The following is a 20,789-nucleotide window of genomic DNA, read 5'->3' as shown; positions in this document are numbered from 1 at the left end:
CATCATCATCACAATGTCTCAAGATGCCTCAGATCAACACGATTCAATTCTGCGCGTTGGGTGATATATATACGACCATATCACAATCGTCGAATACAGGATCGAATTCTGTGAATATGAATGAATTCGATGTGGGAGGGTGGTTGGCGAATTATACTGTTTGCGGGTGGGTTGGTGTTGGGTGTGATGGAAACGGAACTGTTGTTTCATTGTAAGTGTTGTATGGTAGAGAGATTTGAGATTTTCAATGCTTCGCGTGACTTTCGATTTTTTTCGCTGTCCACTCTCATATTTTTGAAAACATTTCTAGGACATTGAGCCCCCAGTATACGAATCTGGCTGCTGGACTTTCGAGATCTGTTGGATTGCTTACTGGATTGCAAACTCTGTAAGCCCAAAAAACACCGTCTCTATGGTGCGAACATAGTGAACTCAAACTTTGTTTTTATTAGCACCGTGATAAATCCACCCGTCTATCAGAACGACAAGGGTGGAATCATACCTGCTGCTGTGTATACGTTGCCGTCCTTGACTGCATTGTAAGTGTGGTCGGTCTAAGTTGAAAAAAAATATTGTTTGATCAATTCTCATTCGATAAATCAATAGGGTGTTATCATATGGATCCTGGTACTTAGAAGCTCCTTCTCAAGCATACCCGTCATCGAAACTGCAAACTATGTAAGAGCGTAAACTTTCTTCTCGACCGACGAAACCCCGTACTACTACTCCACCTTTTATCAATTTTTAGCCAATTGAAATCACTCGCTCCCATTAACCCATCATTTATCTCATTGATATCATCTTTACCTGTAAACAACCTGTACGTAGACTTGCGAATAGCAAGGAGCTCTTCTGCAATACTTTCTGTTTTGTTTATTTCTCATACATTGTCCACAACGTAGGGCTGTTAGATCAACAGACATGTCTTCTCCAACTCTTCTCAGAATAATGGCATTTTCAACTTTGTGGAATAAAACCATGTCAACTATATTGCTTGCCAATACCTCAATGGTCGGTACAATACCATCACAGCTGGGAATGTTTGCGAATTTGACAACCGTGTAAGTTTGTGGGTCACGACAAACAACAAAAGAGACAATCTGAACTGACGAATCATGCGTTTTTTGTCGTTTTAGGAGAGTGACAAGCAACAATCTGTCACCTCCAGTATCAGCTACACTGTGTAGTGTCCCTTCATGTACTTTGACGTTCAACGTTCCGAAGTTGTACACGACTGCAACTAGCTGCAACTGCTTATTCTGATAATTTAAATCCTCTTTCCTTTTTCCAATAATCCCTTGTAATACCTAAATACAGGTTGTATCAAGATGGCGTGGGCATTACTGTGCGTATACGTGGCGCGGTATATATGCTTGACCGGAACGGGAGACAGAGATGTTGAATTACTTTGAATGCATCCAAAACAAGGTCACCTTATTCGCTTTGTAATCATTAAGCCTTCTAGTTGTTGGTGTCGACACTTGCGTCTTTTCATTCATTTCTTCACATAAATCGTCTTTGAAATACGAACGCGGGGTATGAGACACGTCCCTCCTGCTGCTACGAAATGTCCTCAAATGGTGCTACAAAGCTCTCTCTTTCGTAACGCTTACAACTGCTTCGCTGCAAAATCCCTCAGCTCCTTGACAACAAGAGCAACGAAGGTTAATCCAACTCACAATCCCCCCCTCTTCTTTTAAACTTTTTGGTTCCAGATCTAGAGCAGACTCCAACCCAAAATAGATTATAGAAAATGGCTGATTATGCTGATGCTGACCGGTATGTTGCATTAAATTTCATCGCTATCAATGCTAATGACTTTTTATCTCAAATAGCGAAACAGCCATACTAGAACGAGCTAGGAAACGAGTGCAGGAACGACGAGAACGTCGAAATGAATTGACTAGTTCTGTCGATGGGGCATTGTCACCTATAATGCCAAGGAGCAGTTCGCCGACGCTTATAACTGATCAAGCAAGTTTTTGGGAATACTTAAAAGGAGTTTAAGAGGATGACTTAATGGATTTTTTCGGGATTTGATTTTGTAGTGGTCTTCGCCGATAAGTGAGCCTGTTACTCCGAGACGGGGTGTGGTGCTGAATGCATTTACACATGCAGTACGTCCATGTGTAAATCCAGCCAGTTTTTTTGCCTAATCTGATTATATTATTACTATAGCTTGTTGACGCGACACCTCAAACACCCTCAAATGTATCGCCTTCGCGGTATCATCGCCGAAGCTTGAGTCGTGGACTACCGTTAGAACCCTTGCATGAGGTATCAAACCAGTACCACTTCAATTTTTTCCAGCTCTCTTACATTTTCTGAAATAGTCACCAGCATCTCGTCCCACGAAATCCGCATTCAAATCAAACAGCAGAGCGAATGACAGCATCGCTAATCTTGTGTCGAAACCTGATACTCCTAGACGTCAGAGTTATAAGAGGAGGACGCTAAGTCGGCAGCCTGATGCGATTGAATCGGTACCTATGTTTGACAAGCCATTTTGTGCGCATGAAGCTCATCGTGATTTTATGTTAGGACGATATGCGAAACTTGAAAACGCCTGGTGCGTCTCCGAAGCTTCGAACTATTAAAGGTGGCGCTATTGCTGAAGTTGGAGAACAGATGGAATTGTTGCAGCCGGTCAAGACTGAAGAAGAGGGTAAGATCCAAGACTTTGAGGTTTTTTTTGGGGTAGACACGTAACCAATCCCTAATTCTTGTAGAGATAATGGAGATTGCTCAATTGGCATTACAGAGTCTATCTCGCAATTTCATCGAGTTTCGGAAGTGGGGTCAGGTTTCGCTTAATATGGTACGGTTGCGGCCATTGGGTGCTCTCGTTGCACGGTCTTTTTATTTGATTGATTAACAGAAGCTGCTTGCATAGCCAATGGACAAGATCTTCTATCCTCTTCAGCTGATATATAAGCCGGGATCAGATGCGTGGATGACTATATACGAGGTATATGGCAATCTCACTCAATTTGTTTTTCTCCTTCTCAGACAAATCTGTCTTTCCTAGGGTCTACGATTTCCTGAAGAAGAAGGACTATACGTTGCGCCGCCACCAAATTTCTCAGCCCAAAATATTCAGAAAATGGAACGACGGTTACGAGGATCCGAACCAAACTAGTAAGGAACACGCAGATTGGGAAGAAAAAACAACTCTCCTCATACATTTACAATAGTGCAAGAGACTGGTTCAACCCACCACACAGAATGATAATCGACGCTCCAGCTCTCGTATCTCAACCTCCACGCCCATACCCAATCCTCCATGGTCTCCCACCAAACCCAAATTCCGAACTAGCCGTCGAAATCCGTCCAAGATGGCAACAATCTTTGCATCGTTCAATTGAAAGCGGATCATACATGCTTGTGCTAGAGCTTTCGTCAGTCCGGTTTGATGATCATCCACTTATGAATGACGAAATGAGGGTAGCGAGAGAGTTGGAAAGCACATGGCGGGTGCTTAAAGGGAGAAATCGGGAAGAGGTTGTTGAATTTTGTCAGAGGAAGGTTGAGGTATGTGTGTATGAATGTTATTTGTCATTGAGGCACCTCGAAATGACGCTTTTTCGCCAGGCACTGCATGCAGCATACAACCAATACAAGTTGGACCATCCTCGTGAACGAGGAATTAGCGAAGATGGAATATATTCTGCACGTCCTGTATCTGCCGAGTCTGTGAAATCGTCAACGTCTGGATATGCGCATCGACTATTGGCTGAACGGGCTGAAGCTGACAAGCAGAGGAAGAAGAATGAAGTCGGTAATCGGTTTAAAGAGATGAGACAGGATTTGAAAAATGCAAGGCTTTTAAGAGTAAGTGGTCTGCTTATAATTTTGCCAGCGCTTAAAAAACACTTACACTGCTATTGAATGTATTTACAGGATACAGAATCGCAAACCTCCCGCCTCCTCGAATTCAAAATCCTAAAATTATGGCAGGAGCTACAGCGGCTACGTGCACAGCAAGGATATTCTACATCATCACTTAAACTCACTGTCAAAGTAACTGAGCCCGACATGGACGCTGATGTAGATGAACTTGAACAAGATGTATGGGAAGAAGTTGAAGAATTACGTGATGAATGGGAGTCTGAGCAGGAGGAACGAATGAATGCTTGGTCTCAGGCATACAAGGAGTGGGAAGCGCTTGAGAAAGAGAGACACTCAATTATGGAGGAGCAAGGGATTGATGAGAATCCTACTGTACCGTCATCGCCTATGATACATGTGCCTCAAAAGAAGGCGAATGAGACTAAAGAGGAGAGGCGGACACGTAAATTGGCTGAGAGAGCGGCGAAAGCTGCGAGAGCTGAGAGTGGACAGTTGGCATCACCGACGAGTCCATTGTTGGAAAAGCACGCTGTTCCTGTCAAACCGAAACGTGAGGTGTTTAAAGAGGCTAAAGCGAAGGCACTTGTTTTGAAAGTAAGGTCTTCCCTTGAGCTGGTTTCAATGTGGTTTTTTTTGTTGGAATGCGAGATGGTTCAAGATTCTTACCAAATTTTCATTGCAGCGTCTGGAAACATCACGTCGACCAGTTGGAACTCCAACACTTTCTCTGCAAGTCAAATCAGAACATACCATAACTGCAGCTGCATCTCTTCCTCGAACTGAATTAGCTCGTCGTACTACCGCACTCAGCACACAATTCCATCTACGTCTTTACTATAACGATAAAGAAGTAGCACGTACTGAATCACGACCATTGGATCCCGATACGTTTGAACTCACTGGAGGAATATGGGAAGAAACCACAGCACCGCGAACTCGAGCTACTGCTGCCAGTAAAACGAACAAGCAAATCAATCCAGTTTCTGGTATGACTGTGGGATTGCTGGTTAAGGAAGAGCCTGAGAAGTTGAGGATTGCTATGTTTGAATCGGTATGTTGTGGGTTTTAGGGCAAAAGCAAACAATCAATATCAACCTCTGAACAACTTCCACATTTTTCTAGGGAACCTTTGGCGACACATTCGTATGCGAACTCCTCCCTCCTCTTCCACCACCAGCACAAACAGCCCTCTCACGTGGCCGCGCACGAACAGAGCTGCCCTTCTCTGGCCGACCTTACAAGATCCACACACACCTCAAGCCTACTCGGACGCCAGATCTTGCGCCCGCTGCTGGCCCAAATATGGAAGAACGATGCACGAAAGGTGTTATATCTGTTGGATTATGCTGGGGTGTCGGACCTGATGGTCAGAGTCTTGGACCATCTGAGTCAAGTCGATACCGTCGAATTTGGAATCGAGAACATGATAAGCAGGCACAAATTGCGCCGCTGAATGCGTTGATTGCTATGCCTGGATTGGGAGGGCAGGGGAATGTGCAGCAGATTACTGTGAGTTTGAATGTTATGCTGCTGGACATTTCACGATAGTCAATCGGCGTTTTTTCTTCTACTTGTTTAACGTTTTGCGTACATAGGATTGGATCAGCAATGCTCGTCTTGATCCAAATGATCCCAGAAATGTTGATTTGCTTCAATTCCGAGAATTACTTCAAATGGGTCGCAATGGACCTTGGAAGGACAAGAAGGTGTTTAGGTTTAACATATCGCAGAAGCTGATTGATTCTGCACTTGGTGTTGGTGTAAGTCACTGGGAAGTATAAATTGAGTTTCTTGATGTTTCTCTTTTGGCTGAGATTGTCTGAACGATCATTATCGTAGCATACATTCGAGCTTGACACCAAAAGAAATGCTCTCTTGATTGCCCGAAACGCTCATGCTGCTTCAGTCAGAGGCCCAATTCCTTACGACGACAATGAAATTTTGGAATCACAATGGGACAGAGTACCTCATGTTGAAGAAACACCAGTATGTTCTACTATATCTTTTGCCAACTTCTCAGGAATCCAAATCTTACATTCTCGAACTTAGATGGTTACACATGCACTTCAATTCCTTACTTCTCACGCTCCACCAACACACACACAAGACAATCTCAACGATGCCAAAAACCAACTCAGTCTACTCAAACGAGTACGAGCACATCACTTACTACGAAGTGCTCGTTCGTTAAGACCCAAACGTGTCTCTGATTACGTCAAAGAGACCAGCTTTTTGGCAACTCAGGCCACCATGCCGACGGTCTTGTCCACTCTATTCAGACCATATCGACCATTGAGGCCGTATCGAGATCCTCAAACAGATGGTGTACAGATGCCAGATCGTGTACAGCTCATCTTCCAAGTTGCGAGAGCTTTGAATGTTCCAGTAAGGAGTCATGGAAGCCATGCGTCTGGTGGTGGTGATGGTCTAGTGGTGAGTCGCAATTGAAGTTTGTTCGTTGCTGCTTTTTTTTGTTTTGATTGCAACCTTCCTAACATCAGTCTTTCCTAATAGACCGTAAAGCCATTCGTCGAAATCTCCTTCCAATCACAACGGGCCCGTACAACCTGCTCAGAAGGCCCCAATCCCATCTGGGATGAAACCCTCTCACTCGACGTCCAAGTCCCCAACAATGATTTCCGTCCTGACATGCTAATGGAATCTGAACTTCCCAGTGAATTGATCTGGTTTCACCTATTTGACGAAATCATTATCGACTTGGTGGACGATGAACGAGATCGTAACGAATACAGCCATTTCCGTCGTGAAAGAAATTGGCTAGGATGCTTTTCGGTACCTTTCGCAAGTGTTTATGAACAAGTTAGAGTGGAAGGGTCTTTCTGTGTTCGTGTTCCACCTGCCACTGTTGGATATGAGAGGTCGTCGCTTGTGGCTCCAGATGCGGCTGTTATGGTTGGTGTTGATCCACCACAGGGGACGCTTTTGCATGTCTTCATGGTTCTGGAGCCTCCGTTGTCACAGTTGGGTCCATTGAATTTGGTTGTAAGTTGTTTTGGATTGGATTTGTGGGACTCTCGCAATTGCTGCAGTTTTAATCACTTCGTTTTTTACTAGGCACAGAGTGATGATAGTGAAAAGATTTTGAACCATGCAGAACAATGGACCAAGTCTCTGAGTTACTTGAATCGTCCGGTTATGGTATGCGAATGGGAAAAACCAGATTGTATCGCCTACGATTGACTCAATTTCTGCTATTGTCATTAGGCAACTGCATTGACTCTAGCAGGGAAAACAGCCCTCCTACCCCACTTCTTACGACCATACCAACCACCAGAACATCTTACCTCTCCCTCAGCACTACTCGCATGGACGTCCTCAATCCCATACCTCCACTTCCGAGCAGCAGTCGGATCATCAACCGAACTATGGTCCTCCGTAAACCAAGTAGTCGAAATGGGCTGTGCAGACCAAGCAGAACATGCAATATGGCTGTGCAATTTCTTATTGGGCAGTGGTCGAGAAGCTTATATAGTATTGGGATCAGGACCAAGTCATACTCGCGGTTGGTTTGTTGCTGTGAGAGAAGATGAATGGGGGCCTGGGATTGCTGTTAATGAAGGGGGACAAGCTGTGCCACAGCAACAACCAAGTGTTCTTGTACCAACGAGTCCAACAAGGCCAAAGTCTAAAGCTTCAATCTCGTTGCCAGTTCCACGACAACCAGGATCAACACAAATTATGAATATGCCAATGCCATACCTCGGATACCCACAACAACGATACTCCGGGTATCCACCAATGCCAATGTCGCCTATGCCTGGTGCATTCCCAACACAAGGATACCCAGCAAATCAAGGTCCGTGGTGGTCAAACCAACAGCAGCAGCAACAACAGATTCCAAGTTATCCACCACCTTGGATGATGCAAGGTTTGCCAGGTCCAACAGGAGCAGCACCTTCTTCACCAATATCTGCAAGACCTGGATCACCAGTTATGGGATCTCCCAACGGATACCATATGCCTCCGATGCCACAAATGGGTCAAGTACCATTAACTGGTGGATATCCTCATCCAATGCAACCGCAACATTACGGAGCAGGTGGATATTACCCAACCAGTCCATACCAGCAACACCAACAATACTATCCAAATTTAATGTACCAACAACAATTTCCAAACAATATGATGCCGGGAATGTATCCACAAGCAACACCATACAACAACAATCACTCTACACCGTTTTCTCTGACTGGACTCTTGAACTCGTTCAAATCCTTGCTGCACACTGGAATTATGCCACGATCACCACCAGCAGGATTCGGCTTTGGTCCACAAGGGCCATTTATAATTGATCGCAAACATGCTTGGAGGATTGTCGATGCTGTTTCTGGCGACACGTATAGTGTGCGAGATGCGCATTGTCCACTAAAGAGGATTGGATGTGTGTTTAATCATGAGAATGTGAGTTATTCAAGTAACATTTGTTTACGATTTCGACCATTTTTACACATTTGTCGAAACACTCACACTCTTTCATCACACAGATCTGGGCAAACATCCAACAAACAGACGACCCACGCCGCGTGCAATGGGATACTTCCGACCAAAGATCATGGCGTCCTTTCTTCACGAAATCATTCCCACTCCCACCCAACTTTGAATCAATCCAACCCATCTCACCATCCCTCCACATCCGTCCATCATCTGAACTGCGAGACCTCGAACAGAATATCGAACGCACTTTAATCTCCTCAATCGAAACATGGCGAGGCCGGAAATACACACGATGGAATCGTCTCTGCTCACGAACATTTGATGGCATGTTGTCTCGATTTGAAGATGATGTTGCAGCGGGACTGGGACCGACATTGGGTAACAATTCGACGGATTTGTCCAGGGATTGGAAGGCGCTGACGAATGTGTATTGCATTCGTGGGTTTCCTATCCGGGTGGCGTATGCGGATATGAATGGGGTTGTCAATGCTGTTAGAGCTACGGATGTGTTTTCTGCTGGAGATCCGAAGGTGGAGTTTGCATTGGCTGTTGGGTGTAGAGCGTATCCTGGTGGGTTTGTGGTTGTGTGGGTGTATGTTGCTTCTCTTATCAGGAATGAATAATTTAATTGCCTTCTCATGTCACTATTTCTCTCATACTCAATCTTTGCCCTCATCTTGTACTTAAAACTGCGACATAAATAACAGTGAGCCTCAACAACATCACACGAGTTTTTTTAGCTGGCTGAGGAGGTGTATTTACGTTTTGTTTCTAAACAAAGTACAAACAACACCTTATCAGTACTCCTTATAGTCCTCCTCCCCATCATACTTAGATTTGCATGCAATCTTGTTCTGATGCCTCTTAAAGTTATCCTTCCTACTAAACGTCTTGTGACACTTCTCACATTCAAACACAGTTTGCGTATCTGAATGCAATACTTTGCGATGCCTTTCCAAGTCTGGAATTCGTTTGAATTTCCTGCCACAGCTATCACAAGAATGCTTCTTGGACTCGTCGTTTTGGTGCGTAATTTTGTGTTCTTGCCAGTTGAATTTCTTTTTGAATACGCGAGAGCATACCTCACATACGTATTTGAGAACTTCAGATTTACGGATGGGTGTTGGTTTATTGGCTGGTATTTTCTTTGGTGTTGATGGTTGTTCATTGTTGGGGAATAGGACTGGATCGTTTCTATCTATTTGTACTGGCCTGAGGTTCATAGGAGAAACATATATGTCAGCTGAGCAAAGTTATTGAATGCTGTGACGTAAGGTTTTTTGCCTTACTTTAGCCTTTGGAAACCCATTGGAACAGCATAGAAGAAATCAAACAATTCTTCACCAGTCTGAAATATTTGCAGTATTTGACTCATTTGAGCAAATATTCGGAAGTGTTCCAGCTAAGTTATTATAAAACTTTCAGACGACAAAACTGAAAAGCAACACAGTTAAACTACAGAACTTAACATCAAACATACCGTGGTTTGCAGAAGGATCAAAATGCCTTCTGTACCAACCATATGAGCCGTTTTTCGCATGGCTGTAAGCTGCTCATTTGTCAGATTCGTGAAAGGGATATGTTGAGGTTTCATCCTACAAACGATTGATAATCGTCAATAGCTTGAACAAAAATACCGTGATGATACGTCAATTACGTCTCACGTAACCATGTCTCACCATTCATCACACATATTCTGAGCCATGTAAAAGAATAGTGACACCAAATCCGGCACATTTTTCGTAGTAGGTGTAGTTGTTAATAATTGTAGAGTCAAATTGCCTAGTGCTCCAGGCAAATGTTCTTCAAATACGGTTTTAAGAACATCAATAACTTCGAGCAAGGGAGCATAAAAGGTCGGTCCGCCTGCCAATAATTCCAAGTATGATCCAGCCTGGAGGCCAAAAAAACATTAGCAAACAGGTAGAGAACACATTACTAAAAGTTTTTTAAGTCACTTACAATATACGGAGGCTTCTTGAATGTAGCGGTACTACCAACCGCTGTACTCGACGACGCGCCACCGCCACCATTGTCACGCAGCACATGATATGCAGCCGATGACGATGTACTTGGCGTTGCACTGAGTGGTATACTATTATCGGAATCAATCCACCAATACGTCGTTGGAGTTTCCATTGGTGTGTCTTCGCCACTTCTAGGCGATGGAGAGCGTGCTATAGCTTGAGTGGTGGTCGATGCTGCTTCTATCATTGCTGCTGGCAAATCGTATTTTTGACTGTCGATTCGTAAGGCGTCTGTGGGAATATGATTGAAGTGGAGGTTAGAAGGCAAAAAAGACTGTTTCTGTCAGATAGTGTGAATGATTCAACTGACCTTGACACTCATCATCGCTCTTACACATCCTGCCTTCCAAGCACTCAACATGTTCAACTCGTAGAAGATGTTTGCGAATAAGTCCAATGTGCATCTTTTTCCAGACCTGTAATTTACGAAATAGGAATCAGGAAAAATATGATACGATCATCAATGGAATCAATAACTTTGATCATTTGAACTCTTATGGTTTCCCACCTTTAGACAATTACGACACACAGCTTTCTTAATAACCCTCGTCTCCAAATCCTTGACGATGTAAAACCTCAACAAGATATCATCGTCATTGAAAACTTCAAACGGCGTCTCATAAGCTTCTGGATCATTTAATTTACGTTTTAGTCGTTCAGCAGATGTCGAGTTGTGTAGGTTTTCGGCGAGGATGCTTGCTAATTCAGCTAGAGTGTCCATACTTGTGTCGGTTGGTGGTAGTGGTGCTCGCTGTTGTATCTGTTGTTGCTGATATTGGTATGAATGTATATATGCTATTGTATTTGGTTGTGTAGATGGTACCGGACGGTTTAAGGTCACCGCTGCTGGTGGGTATCGAATAGGATCATCGGCATTGTGCAGATTGATCGTTGGAATGGCGGCAATTGTTGTCTAACGTAAAAAATCAATAAGCCGTTCAGAATCACAGTAGTTTTTGGAAAACCCCCTACCAATTGATCTAAAACCACACGATCCCCATCAACCAGATCTAACGACTCTAACGGGACATGCATAATAACCAACTGATTCTTATGCGAACCTATACGCTTCGTAACCATACAACTCGGGCTGAAGCACAACCACTTATTGTCCTTTGTGTCATATATAGTCTGATGAATGCCATCGTCACTAATCGGCCCATGCACCCAGTAGCATCGTATATCATTTCCACTTTTCGTTGCTTGACTATGTGCAGCTTGAGCACTATCCAATTGATCAAAGACAATAAATATGGATGGGCGATTATCTAGACCCATAAACATTTTTGCGGATTTGATGTTGCCGAACTGGCCAAATATATTGTGTATTTGGGCCCTTGTCGTGTTTGGTTCGAGGTGTTCGAAAAGGAGGGAGGAAGAGCCTGCAACTTCGTCAACAACGATCTGTATAAAGGTGTTTTTGTGATGAGGAGAGCAAAGGACATACAATATCAGTGAAAGAGAATAGATACATATCAAACTTGTCGATTACCTGAAAGTATTGACTTGGATCAAGCACTCGCTGCTGCGACTGCTGATGCTGGTGCTGTGGCTGTTGCTGCTGACTGCCATGATCCTGATGCACACCTTCATAACTGCTACATCCCAATATGTAAGCATGCATCATCTTACACGATTTCATAGCCAGCATCGAAAAACACACCTCAACATGTTTTGGTTTTGGATGCCTCAGCACATGCACCCTTTCGAAGCGGTGAAGGACAGCGTAGAACCAATGAATGTATAATTCCAAGATCCTAGAAATAAGAGATGTACTCACTTAGAGCCAGGAAGTTTAACTGATGGGGTATATATCAGATGTGGTCATTTTTCGACCATTTGTCATGGAGATGCTTTGAACGACGAAAGGCAGTATGAAGAGTGAAATAAAGACTTACGTTAATGCACGCTGGAGTATACAATGCTCCGCTCCTAGTCTCTTCTTTTCAGCTTGGATTTCACCAGAGGCCAAGCTAAATGTGACGTATCAAGAGGCGGAGGTTGAAATCACTTAAAAACTACAACACGCAGATGAGAACACTTTTAACGGATTTTCAGGCATAAAGATACGTTGTTTACCTAAATAATCACTACACACAGAGCTACAGAACTATGGAAAGACTACACATTTTTAAGACCACCCAGACACACAACTACCACACTAAGCTTCAAACTACCCAAACTACTCTTCCTTGGCTTGGGCTTGCTGCTCATTAATAACTGGAATCACAAGCACACTTGAAGACTCAGCAGCAGCGGACGTGGCAGCAGTGGCATCCAACAACATATGCAAACCCGTACGATCGGATTCTGAGCCAGCAGAACGGATTTCTGGTGTTGAGGTAGTTGTGCCTTGTTGTTGTTGCTGCTGTTGTTGTTCAGTAGTAGCAGCAATGGTATGTTCAGTAGTAGCAGGAATCGCGCGTTCAGTAATAGTAGCAGTGACTTGAGTTGGAACTTGAGGTGCTGGTCGAGATTCAGGAGCCTAATGAGTGTATTCGTCTTTAGAAAAGCGGTCTTTTTTTGGGCACCCGAAGCATGATGTAAACGACTCTTGGTCTATTTTGGTCCAGACCTCTTCAATCATAGCACCAATAGGAGCAACACCACCACCAGACACATCAGTCACAGCTGCATTAGGCGGCTGTACCGGACTAACCAGATTAACAACCGGCTGAGTGACCAGACGCACACGTTTAGCTGCTCGTTCCGGAGCCGTGGAATCAATAGCATCAATAGTGACACGCTTATTGTTGTGTCCAACATCACCACCATTAGGTGATCCATGTTCCATAAGAGTAGGGTGAGCAGGGACACCTTGTGTTGGATATGTGTATACTTGTTGTTGGTCTACCGGTGAGCGAGGAGATTGACGAGGAGGAGCATTGCGAGTGAAGCGCCAGTCTTGGATTGGACCGTCGTAAAAGAGGCCGTTTACGCATGGTTGGAGAGAGTATCTATGAGAAACGTGGTTGAGAAAGTTGAGCAAAAGATGTTATGATTGAAAGTATGACCCAAAAAAAAGCCGCAAATCGAACTTGGTACATTACCCTCGCATAAACATCTTATTCATAATCTCAGTCCAAATCTTGACATCACGAATAGCATCCTCATCGGCTGGAATAGCAGGTGCTTGGACAGGTTGTACCTGGTTGTTACCATGTACAGCACGAGTATCATAAAACTCTCCGTTTTGGTATCCAGGATCACTGCGATAGGATACAAAAGATGAAGAACGACGAGACCTAACACAAAACAAAACAACATAAGTCATCCCCTTCAGCATACCCCCAAACCCCAAACTTTGTTCAACGTACTGAGGAGGAGAAACAGGATAAGCCATACTCTGCATAGGCACATATTGTGGCTGACCTATGACACGACCATTTCCTTGTTGTTGCTGTAGTTCCATGTAACGCACAGCAGATGGTTGAGAAGACGACGATGGCGAGCCGCGATAATCACCACCAGGTTGAGAAGCCACATAGGCGACTTGAGAAGGTCCTAGAGATCCTCGTCGGATAGACGTATGTTTTGGCGGAGCGTTACCTATATAGGACATAGGTGTAAGCGGTTGAGTGAGTGAGAGATTCCAACAAGATGAAAGTTACGCAAAGGGCAAAATGTAGACGATTTAAATGCAATTGGTATCAAGCTTACCTGGAATACCATAAGAAACTGAAGACGGTGCCATTGGCATTCGGTTCATCGTTGGATGTTCAGATTGAGATTGTTGAGCTGGAACCCTTATATATTGAGGCTGATTGTGCTGTTGTGGAGGTACAATATAAGGCTGCTGCATTTGGTAGCGAGACATTGCTGATTATATTGTTGACTTGAGTTGACTCGCACTCTGCTTGCTCACTTTTAAACCTGGTTTTGTGTCGGTATTTGAGAAAGAGAGATATATAGAGTTGTTTTTTGTGCGAGGTGGTGTTGTGTCTACAACAAACGGCTTCTAACCAGATTGTGTAGCTTCCAAAACAAATCTTATGTACAAAGCATCTTATGAGGTATTCTCGCGTCATTCACGTCCTTGATCCCAAATACAACAATACAACGAGAATTTCATCGTAAACTCAAGGTCACAACATCTCAACCTCAGAAAAGTCGCACTGAATAAAAAAACAACTGAGGTCGCGCACTGAATAAAAAACCACAACCCGGCTTATAACTGAATGATAATATATTGGAAGTTGCGTATTTTTATAAAAGAGCACTCTTCTTAGAACTTCCTCTTTTTTGGTTGATTTTTTCGTCGGGCTTGAATACCTTCCCTCAAATTGTCCAAAACTTTGACTGTATCTTCCCAATGTATGCATGCATCAGTGATGGATTGACCTAAATAGTACATGGTTTGGTTGAGCTGACTTTGTTGTAAACGTCATACGCATACGACCAACACGACCATGGCATACCATATGTCAGAGCAGAAGGCCCATCCTTGGTCAAGTTCTGACGCCCTTCCTTCAAATGAGACTCAATCATAACACCAAAGATAGCATTAGCAGTAGACTCATCACCACGACTAGCCAACTGATCCGATATATCCTTTGCACACACAATCTGATTCTTGTGCATCTTGCTCGAGTTTCCATGCGAGCAATCAATCATAACAGCAGGTCGTATAGCAGCCTTCTCCAACTGTGCAGTCGTCGCCCTTACGTGCTCAGCCGAGTAATTAGGTCCACCATTACCGCCCCTTTAAAAAAGTAAAATGAAATTTTAAATTTGTTACTCTGGCGCTCAATAAATTAAGCATGAATGTATGATCCTGGCTCAACGTACCTCAATATAACATGACACGAATCGTTTCCATCTGTAGCAACGATAGCAGATACACCCTGTTTCGTAACCGATAGAAAGTGATGCCCAACACTTGCAGCTCTGATGGCATCAATGGCGATGCCAATGTTGCCGTCTGTGCCGTTTTTGAAGCCTACAGGGACTGACAGCCCCGAAGCGAGTTCTCGATGGACTTGGGATTCGGTAGTGCGTGCTCCGATGGCACCCCTGAATCATTGATAACAAATGCATTAATTTTATGATGGGGCTGTCTGGAGAAAAACGAGAAAAGGTACCAGGAAACCAGATCTCCGATATACTGTGGGGTGAGTGTGTCGAGGAACTCACAGCCTGTTGGCATACCGCTTTCGTTTAGTTCCAGAAGCAGACCACGGGCGATCTTCAAACCCTTGTTGATCGAATATGTGTCGTCCAAATTTGGATCATTGATGAGGCCCTTCCAGCCTAAGTTGATAAAGAAACCCGGAAAATGGTCAATCGTGACTTCATAGTGCGAGAACATTCAATCGTGCCTTTAAAGTGCTTGTCTATGCTAGGTTCTGACACAATTTTTTTGGCAAAACCAAGGTTTCGACATGTGTCAAACAAAGAAAATCTATCCTGGCTTACCAACAGTAGTTCGAGGCTTTTCAAAATATACACGCATAATGATATGCAAGTCTTCAGCAGATTTGGCAGCATAGTCCAACAAGAGCTTGCTGTATTCTTTGGCAGCCTTCACATCATGGATGGAGCCTAATAGGTGCATCGTGATGGATCAATATCGTTCCAGCAAGACAAGCTGTAAATTCAACACAGACTATGCTTTTAAATATTAAAAGCGTCTGTTGAGCAGTCCGTAAGTGACATGCGAGACTGTACGTACATGGACCAACAATCACCAACCTACAACAAAAACACCACTGACGGTTAATATGAAGCATTGAAGCACTCGATACCACAAGCTAACTGCTTCTAAATCAATATTGTTTCAAGTGCTCAGTACTTACAAACGGTCATCAACACCCTTGATGATGTTTTCAGCATCCTCCCTTCCCTTTCGTACAGTGTCAATAGCAGCACTAGACAAGGGATAGTCCTCCATCAGTAGCTGAGGTGGAATCAATGGCTTCACATCTACAATTCGTCTGTCGTCGAGTTCGTTGATTCTGTCCGAGTCTAGCCTCTTGGAACTCGACTTTGTGCGTTCCATGGGCACTGAGTGCTTTCCGTTCTGAGTCATTTCATATGTTATATATGGATATACAGGTATATGGGTCAGTTCTGGCTCTCCTTTCAACCTCGGGTTGATGGGATTCTGGGGGATTCTGACTGCTGTGACTGACTTTGAAAAAAAGATTTTTGCTTACCCCATCGATGAGTCAGCAAAGAACCACAAATGAGAAAACACGAAATTGGAACTGAGAAGTTTATATCACATATGCTGTGTTTATTTTACTACGATACATTTTCATTTCTACCAACTCGCAACAGTAACCAACTGAAACACTCGTCATACCTCCAACATCATTTCCAAACTCAAAACTTGACAGTGTATAAATCCTTAGGCTTGCGTGTACGAACTTGGTAAGCCTTGTTTGCATTTCCAACGAATGACACTCCGCCCAAAGCACTCATCAACATACTGAAAGTTTCACGATGCTTGTATGCACGTGGGAGACTGGCACCAAGCAACGCAGCAGAAGCGAGCGTACCAACATCATACCTGATTACAAAATATTGTAAACAACCAGGATCGTAAACCTACATCTACATCATACACCTCATACCCATGCATTTCATGACCACGGGCAAGCTGCATTCCAGAGTATATGAAGGCCAACGCAAGACCACCAGCGATGGCACCTGTGCGTGGCTGGTTGAGGGCGCTGTAGGCGTACATTCCTGAAGCTCCACCTAGGTGACAAGAGTGTTGGACAAGAGGTCAATTCCAAAAATCATTGAGAGAATTCCGAGTCCGAATCGATTCGTAGAGTATGTACGCACATAATCCTCCAACCAAGTAATGAGGGAATGGCTAAATATAGTTTAAGTTGTGTCAATTCAGTTGTTGGTATGTGGTATAAATGTCGACACCGATCGGTCTAATCAAACAACTACAAAATCCAAATATACTGATAACAAAAACTTACATCGACATGAGAAGAGACGGTACTGACTGCACCAGCGGCAGTTTCGGTCTTGGTTTCATTGGGATTGACAATACCCACACCAGAAGGAGAATTGGACATTGTTGATTGTTCTTGAATATAGTTGTCTTTCCGGCTTTTGTAGTGCTATGTATTGTTGAGCAACAAGATCTCCTTCTTGTTGTTTCTTGATGAGAAACTTTCTGTGAGTAGAAGCTTAACGAAACTTAAAAATAGAGTCCAACAAAGCATACACGTGCTTGTGTGTGAGAGAGCTATATATATTAACATACGCCCCAAATGGCAGGCGCGTTATACAACGTTATAGTGTGGCATAATCTAAAGAAAAGAGGTCCAAAAGGGTGTGTTGTTGTTATTGCCAAAGGTGGGTAGTCGATCGTCCGTGTAGTAGTAGCTAGTAATAGGTCTATTTGTTTCCACCACAGCTTTGTTTCATTTGGGCGCCTGTAATAACAAGCCAATGTTAGATGAGATTTCAATTGTTCATGGTAGATGTCGCAAGCGTTGTTTTGCGTACCTATCCACCACAACCCAACAAATGTAATCGAACCACCGAAAATGATGACAATTATAATAGCAAATGGCTATGTCAGAAACAAAAAAGTCGTTAGAAAACGTTCTTATGCACCCACTATCTTGTACCAATTTGCGTTGCTTTCATTGGTACCCAACCACCACCTGCGATTCAACCACATAATGCTTCCAATGGCCTGTACATCTCATCGCACAACCATTTCTGCCCTTCCCTCCCTGTCTCCCTTCACAAACAGTCGACATACACCCCATCGCCACATCACAGCCAAAAAATTAAACTCTTACACTCATTGGCCCAAGATCTCTCTTAATCAAGGAATGGGATTCATCGTCAACGGGTAATGCCAATGCAGTTGTAGCTAGTAATGCTAGTATGCAGAGGACGAGTAGTTGTATATAGGAGTGGGCCATTATTCGATGTGTGTGTTTTGGTCGGAGCTGGGGTTAGCGGTAGATGTTGGATTAAAACACGATGTAGACTTGTTTTAGATGTATGATATAAGTGTGTAAAGCTCCTCCTTGTTGCTCGGAAGACCTGCTTCGTATACGAGAACTTGCTGAAAACGGTTTTGTTGCGGTCTGTGTGTTGTGGTTCTGAAAGTGAGGAAGTGGGAGAGCCAATCAGCATTTCATGCATTTCGTTGTTCATAAGGGAGAGGCGAGCTCATAACACGCAAACACGTACCGATATATAGATACGACGAGACTCGTACCAGCGGATTAGCTGTATCACCCTTGAAATCAAAAATGCGTCCGAAAAATCCTGCATTTGTGGTTTGTGATGTATATTTCAAGAAATTTCAAATAATATTGTAAACAACGTGTTATAATCTACTTATGTTTATATCTCAAGCCATGTTGTCAGCACTGCCTGCCTCTTCATCCACACTTTCCAGATCACCACCAAGAGCTGGAGTACCAGCAACAGGCACTCGTCGTGGTGCAGTAATGCTAGTAGCACTGATTCTCTTAGGGTCTTGCGATGGAAGGCGTGACGGATTTTGGGAATGGACTTGATTATTGTTGTTGTTGGCTGATGATAAAGCACCGGGCGCTTTTTGAGTGAAGGTGGAGCCTATGGCCACTGAGGAAGTGACGTACCATAGACATAATGCGTTTACGAGGGTGCTAGAAATGGCAACGTGTGAGTTCAGTGAATACAGAAAGATGGACAATGACTCCTACTCGGTGGAGCAAAGGGCGAGACATAAAGTTCCGCTTTGGTGTTGGTTCAAGGTCTACATGTAATGAGACTTGGTCAGAATGCGAGATTGGACTTGAATATACCAATCCTACCATTTCCATCACATTGACAAATGTACTCGCGAGTGAGATGGACGCTCCCACCAAGTTCCTCTTTGCCAATGCCACATATTTCTCTAAGAAGAGCAAACAATTATTCTCATTGCGATTGCGACACACCCCACTCAGCAAAGAATGCGTTGATAATCAACAAATTCATACCATTTCGAGCCATCTTCAATGATTTGCTGGTACCCAGTACAGCCCAGACAAAGTATGTTGAAATATATATGGAGTCTAGATTTGCGATATCAAAATCGATTGGGTTAGGCTGTTCTTTTCAGTTTGTTCAAAGAAGTGCGACAAGACTTACAAAATACATCATACGCCACGAACGGAACTGTAAACTCCCTTCCATACCAAATCTCGCAATTTCCAACAGCTAGAGCTAAAGGGTTCATCTCATCCTCATTGAATTGATGGCCTAACACGCAGAATAAAGATTCAATATAGGTGTTGGCGAGGAATTACCTGGCAGAACCGCCGTTCGGTCTCCGCAGACACAACTCACCAGTAAAGAAAAAGCCTAGCAGGGCTATACCCAAGAAGGGAGTTATCAAAACCATATTCATTTTCCAGAGAGGGTCCTCGAATCGTGTACGTAAACTATACAAACGGCTGTGTGTTAGAAAAAAGCAATGATATACAGAGCTTTAGTAAAGATGGAAGACTCACCTTGTGACAATATGCAGTTTTTCCACTAAATTAAAGGAAGCAAGTTGTGTGAGTGATGACCAATCAAATACATATACAATAGTGTGTGTTTTTTGCCCCACAGCACTTACCGAGAAACAGGTACATAATCACTTTGCTTCCTGAAACAAGACATGAGCAAAAACATTAGTCAGAAGCTCGGACGGCTCGATGAGATTTGTATAGGTAGTTTACCTGCGTATAAAATTACACAAAATATGTGTACTCCATCACATACAGAGTCACTCCAATCGGAGTTGCCGACCAAGAAACTAGCACCAACTGAGGAAGTAGTCGGAAGCGCGTAAGCATTTTTGCGTTCCGGATTGGGTCTAGCCCAAAACTACCAGGTGCCCAATTTCGCTGAAAGACATAGAAACAAAAACAACAATAACGACAACACATACTTCCAAACCCAATGGACAGAATAAGTTGTGCAAACCTCAAGAATCTAACAGAAACAAAGACCGAGATTGTTGAAATCATTATTTGTCACAACCTCGTTTTGTGACCATTTTTGAAGACTTACCTAGTATAGTCCATCGGGAACAACATCCTGTAAAGACAATGAACATTGAACCTTTGAATCAGCAATGATAACGCTGAATCTTTGCAATCCTACCTCAAACTCAGGCCTAGCAGAATACTAATTGCGATAATACATATCAGGAAGACACCCTGGGCCACATTCTCGAGGATAGTCCAATGAGCCATGCCCGTTTTTCAGCGCGTTCTCTCAACAAATTTAGACGTTGGTTCCGTGTACCTTTACGCGTGTTGAGTTTTTTTGGCTGCCCAAATTGCAGAAAATAGGGAAAACTCGCAAAGGTGAAGTCCTACTTTGCGGGTTTCCACTTGCAAAAAAACCTTGCGTTGTTACGAGTGCCGAACGATACCCCCGAGCATAACCTCCACCCACGGGGGTGTCATGCGCGGTTGTCCTTGATTCAGGCGAAGCGGAGCCCTTTGGGGG

At 43.6% G+C, this 20,789-nt stretch overlaps 5 protein-coding genes across 5 annotated transcripts; 1 reads left to right on the top strand and 4 right to left on the bottom strand.

Moving 5' to 3' along the window:
• Nucleotides 1–1,753: 1,753 nt before the first annotated feature.
• Nucleotides 1,754–8,927, top strand: SmJEL517_g01415 (uncharacterized protein; the record flags this gene model as incomplete). The annotated part of the gene is made up of 21 exons (XM_031167343.1): nucleotides 1,754–1,779; nucleotides 1,836–2,001; nucleotides 2,049–2,117; nucleotides 2,179–2,277; nucleotides 2,334–2,483; nucleotides 2,542–2,665; nucleotides 2,730–2,818; nucleotides 2,894–2,968; nucleotides 3,029–3,138; nucleotides 3,195–3,531; nucleotides 3,592–3,831; nucleotides 3,901–4,443; nucleotides 4,532–4,900; nucleotides 4,972–5,358; nucleotides 5,445–5,609; nucleotides 5,689–5,835; nucleotides 5,899–6,282; nucleotides 6,364–6,852; nucleotides 6,925–7,008; nucleotides 7,075–8,271; nucleotides 8,355–8,927. 21 exons carry the CDS (start codon nucleotides 1,754–1,756, stop codon nucleotides 8,925–8,927), a joined length of 5,823 nt encoding a protein of 1,940 aa, XP_031026466.1.
• A 174-nt stretch (nucleotides 8,928–9,101) lies between these two features.
• On the bottom strand, nucleotides 9,102–11,955 carry SmJEL517_g01414 (uncharacterized protein; the record flags this gene model as incomplete). The annotated part of the gene is made up of 9 exons (XM_031167342.1): nucleotides 9,102–9,516; nucleotides 9,594–9,706; nucleotides 9,785–9,899; nucleotides 9,984–10,198; nucleotides 10,267–10,562; nucleotides 10,642–10,747; nucleotides 10,840–11,244; nucleotides 11,304–11,735; nucleotides 11,824–11,955. The coding sequence occupies 9 exons, from the start codon at nucleotides 11,953–11,955 to the stop codon at nucleotides 9,102–9,104; spliced, it is 2,229 nt and encodes a 742-aa protein (XP_031026467.1).
• A 2,601-nt stretch (nucleotides 11,956–14,556) lies between these two features.
• SmJEL517_g01413 (uncharacterized protein) lies at nucleotides 14,557–16,359 on the bottom strand (the record flags this gene model as incomplete). The annotated part of the gene is made up of 7 exons (XM_031167341.1): nucleotides 14,557–14,672; nucleotides 14,750–15,033; nucleotides 15,120–15,344; nucleotides 15,413–15,581; nucleotides 15,747–15,872; nucleotides 16,003–16,022; nucleotides 16,127–16,359. 7 exons carry the CDS (start codon nucleotides 16,357–16,359, stop codon nucleotides 14,557–14,559), a joined length of 1,173 nt encoding a protein of 390 aa, XP_031026460.1.
• A 296-nt stretch (nucleotides 16,360–16,655) lies between these two features.
• Nucleotides 16,656–17,368, bottom strand: SmJEL517_g01412 (uncharacterized protein; the record flags this gene model as incomplete). The annotated part of the gene is made up of 4 exons (XM_031167340.1): nucleotides 16,656–16,842; nucleotides 16,907–17,033; nucleotides 17,124–17,154; nucleotides 17,270–17,368. The coding sequence occupies 4 exons, from the start codon at nucleotides 17,366–17,368 to the stop codon at nucleotides 16,656–16,658; spliced, it is 444 nt and encodes a 147-aa protein (XP_031026461.1).
• Nucleotides 17,369–18,669: 1,301 nt separating this feature from the next.
• Nucleotides 18,670–20,530, bottom strand: SmJEL517_g01411 (uncharacterized protein; the record flags this gene model as incomplete). The annotated part of the gene is made up of 12 exons (XM_031167339.1): nucleotides 18,670–18,949; nucleotides 19,007–19,059; nucleotides 19,118–19,200; nucleotides 19,286–19,360; nucleotides 19,437–19,547; nucleotides 19,635–19,729; nucleotides 19,799–19,823; nucleotides 19,909–19,938; nucleotides 20,012–20,098; nucleotides 20,224–20,267; nucleotides 20,346–20,372; nucleotides 20,439–20,530. 12 exons carry the CDS (start codon nucleotides 20,528–20,530, stop codon nucleotides 18,670–18,672), a joined length of 1,002 nt encoding a protein of 333 aa, XP_031026462.1.
• Nucleotides 20,531–20,789: the final 259 nt, after the last annotated feature.

This window comes from Synchytrium microbalum (assembly GCF_006535985.1).
Source record: "Synchytrium microbalum strain JEL517 chromosome Unknown SmJEL517_scf0005, whole genome shotgun sequence".
Lineage (NCBI taxonomy): Eukaryota > Fungi > Chytridiomycota > Chytridiomycetes > Synchytriales > Synchytriaceae > Synchytrium > Synchytrium microbalum.
This window is presented reverse-complemented; position numbering and strand designations above follow the sequence as displayed.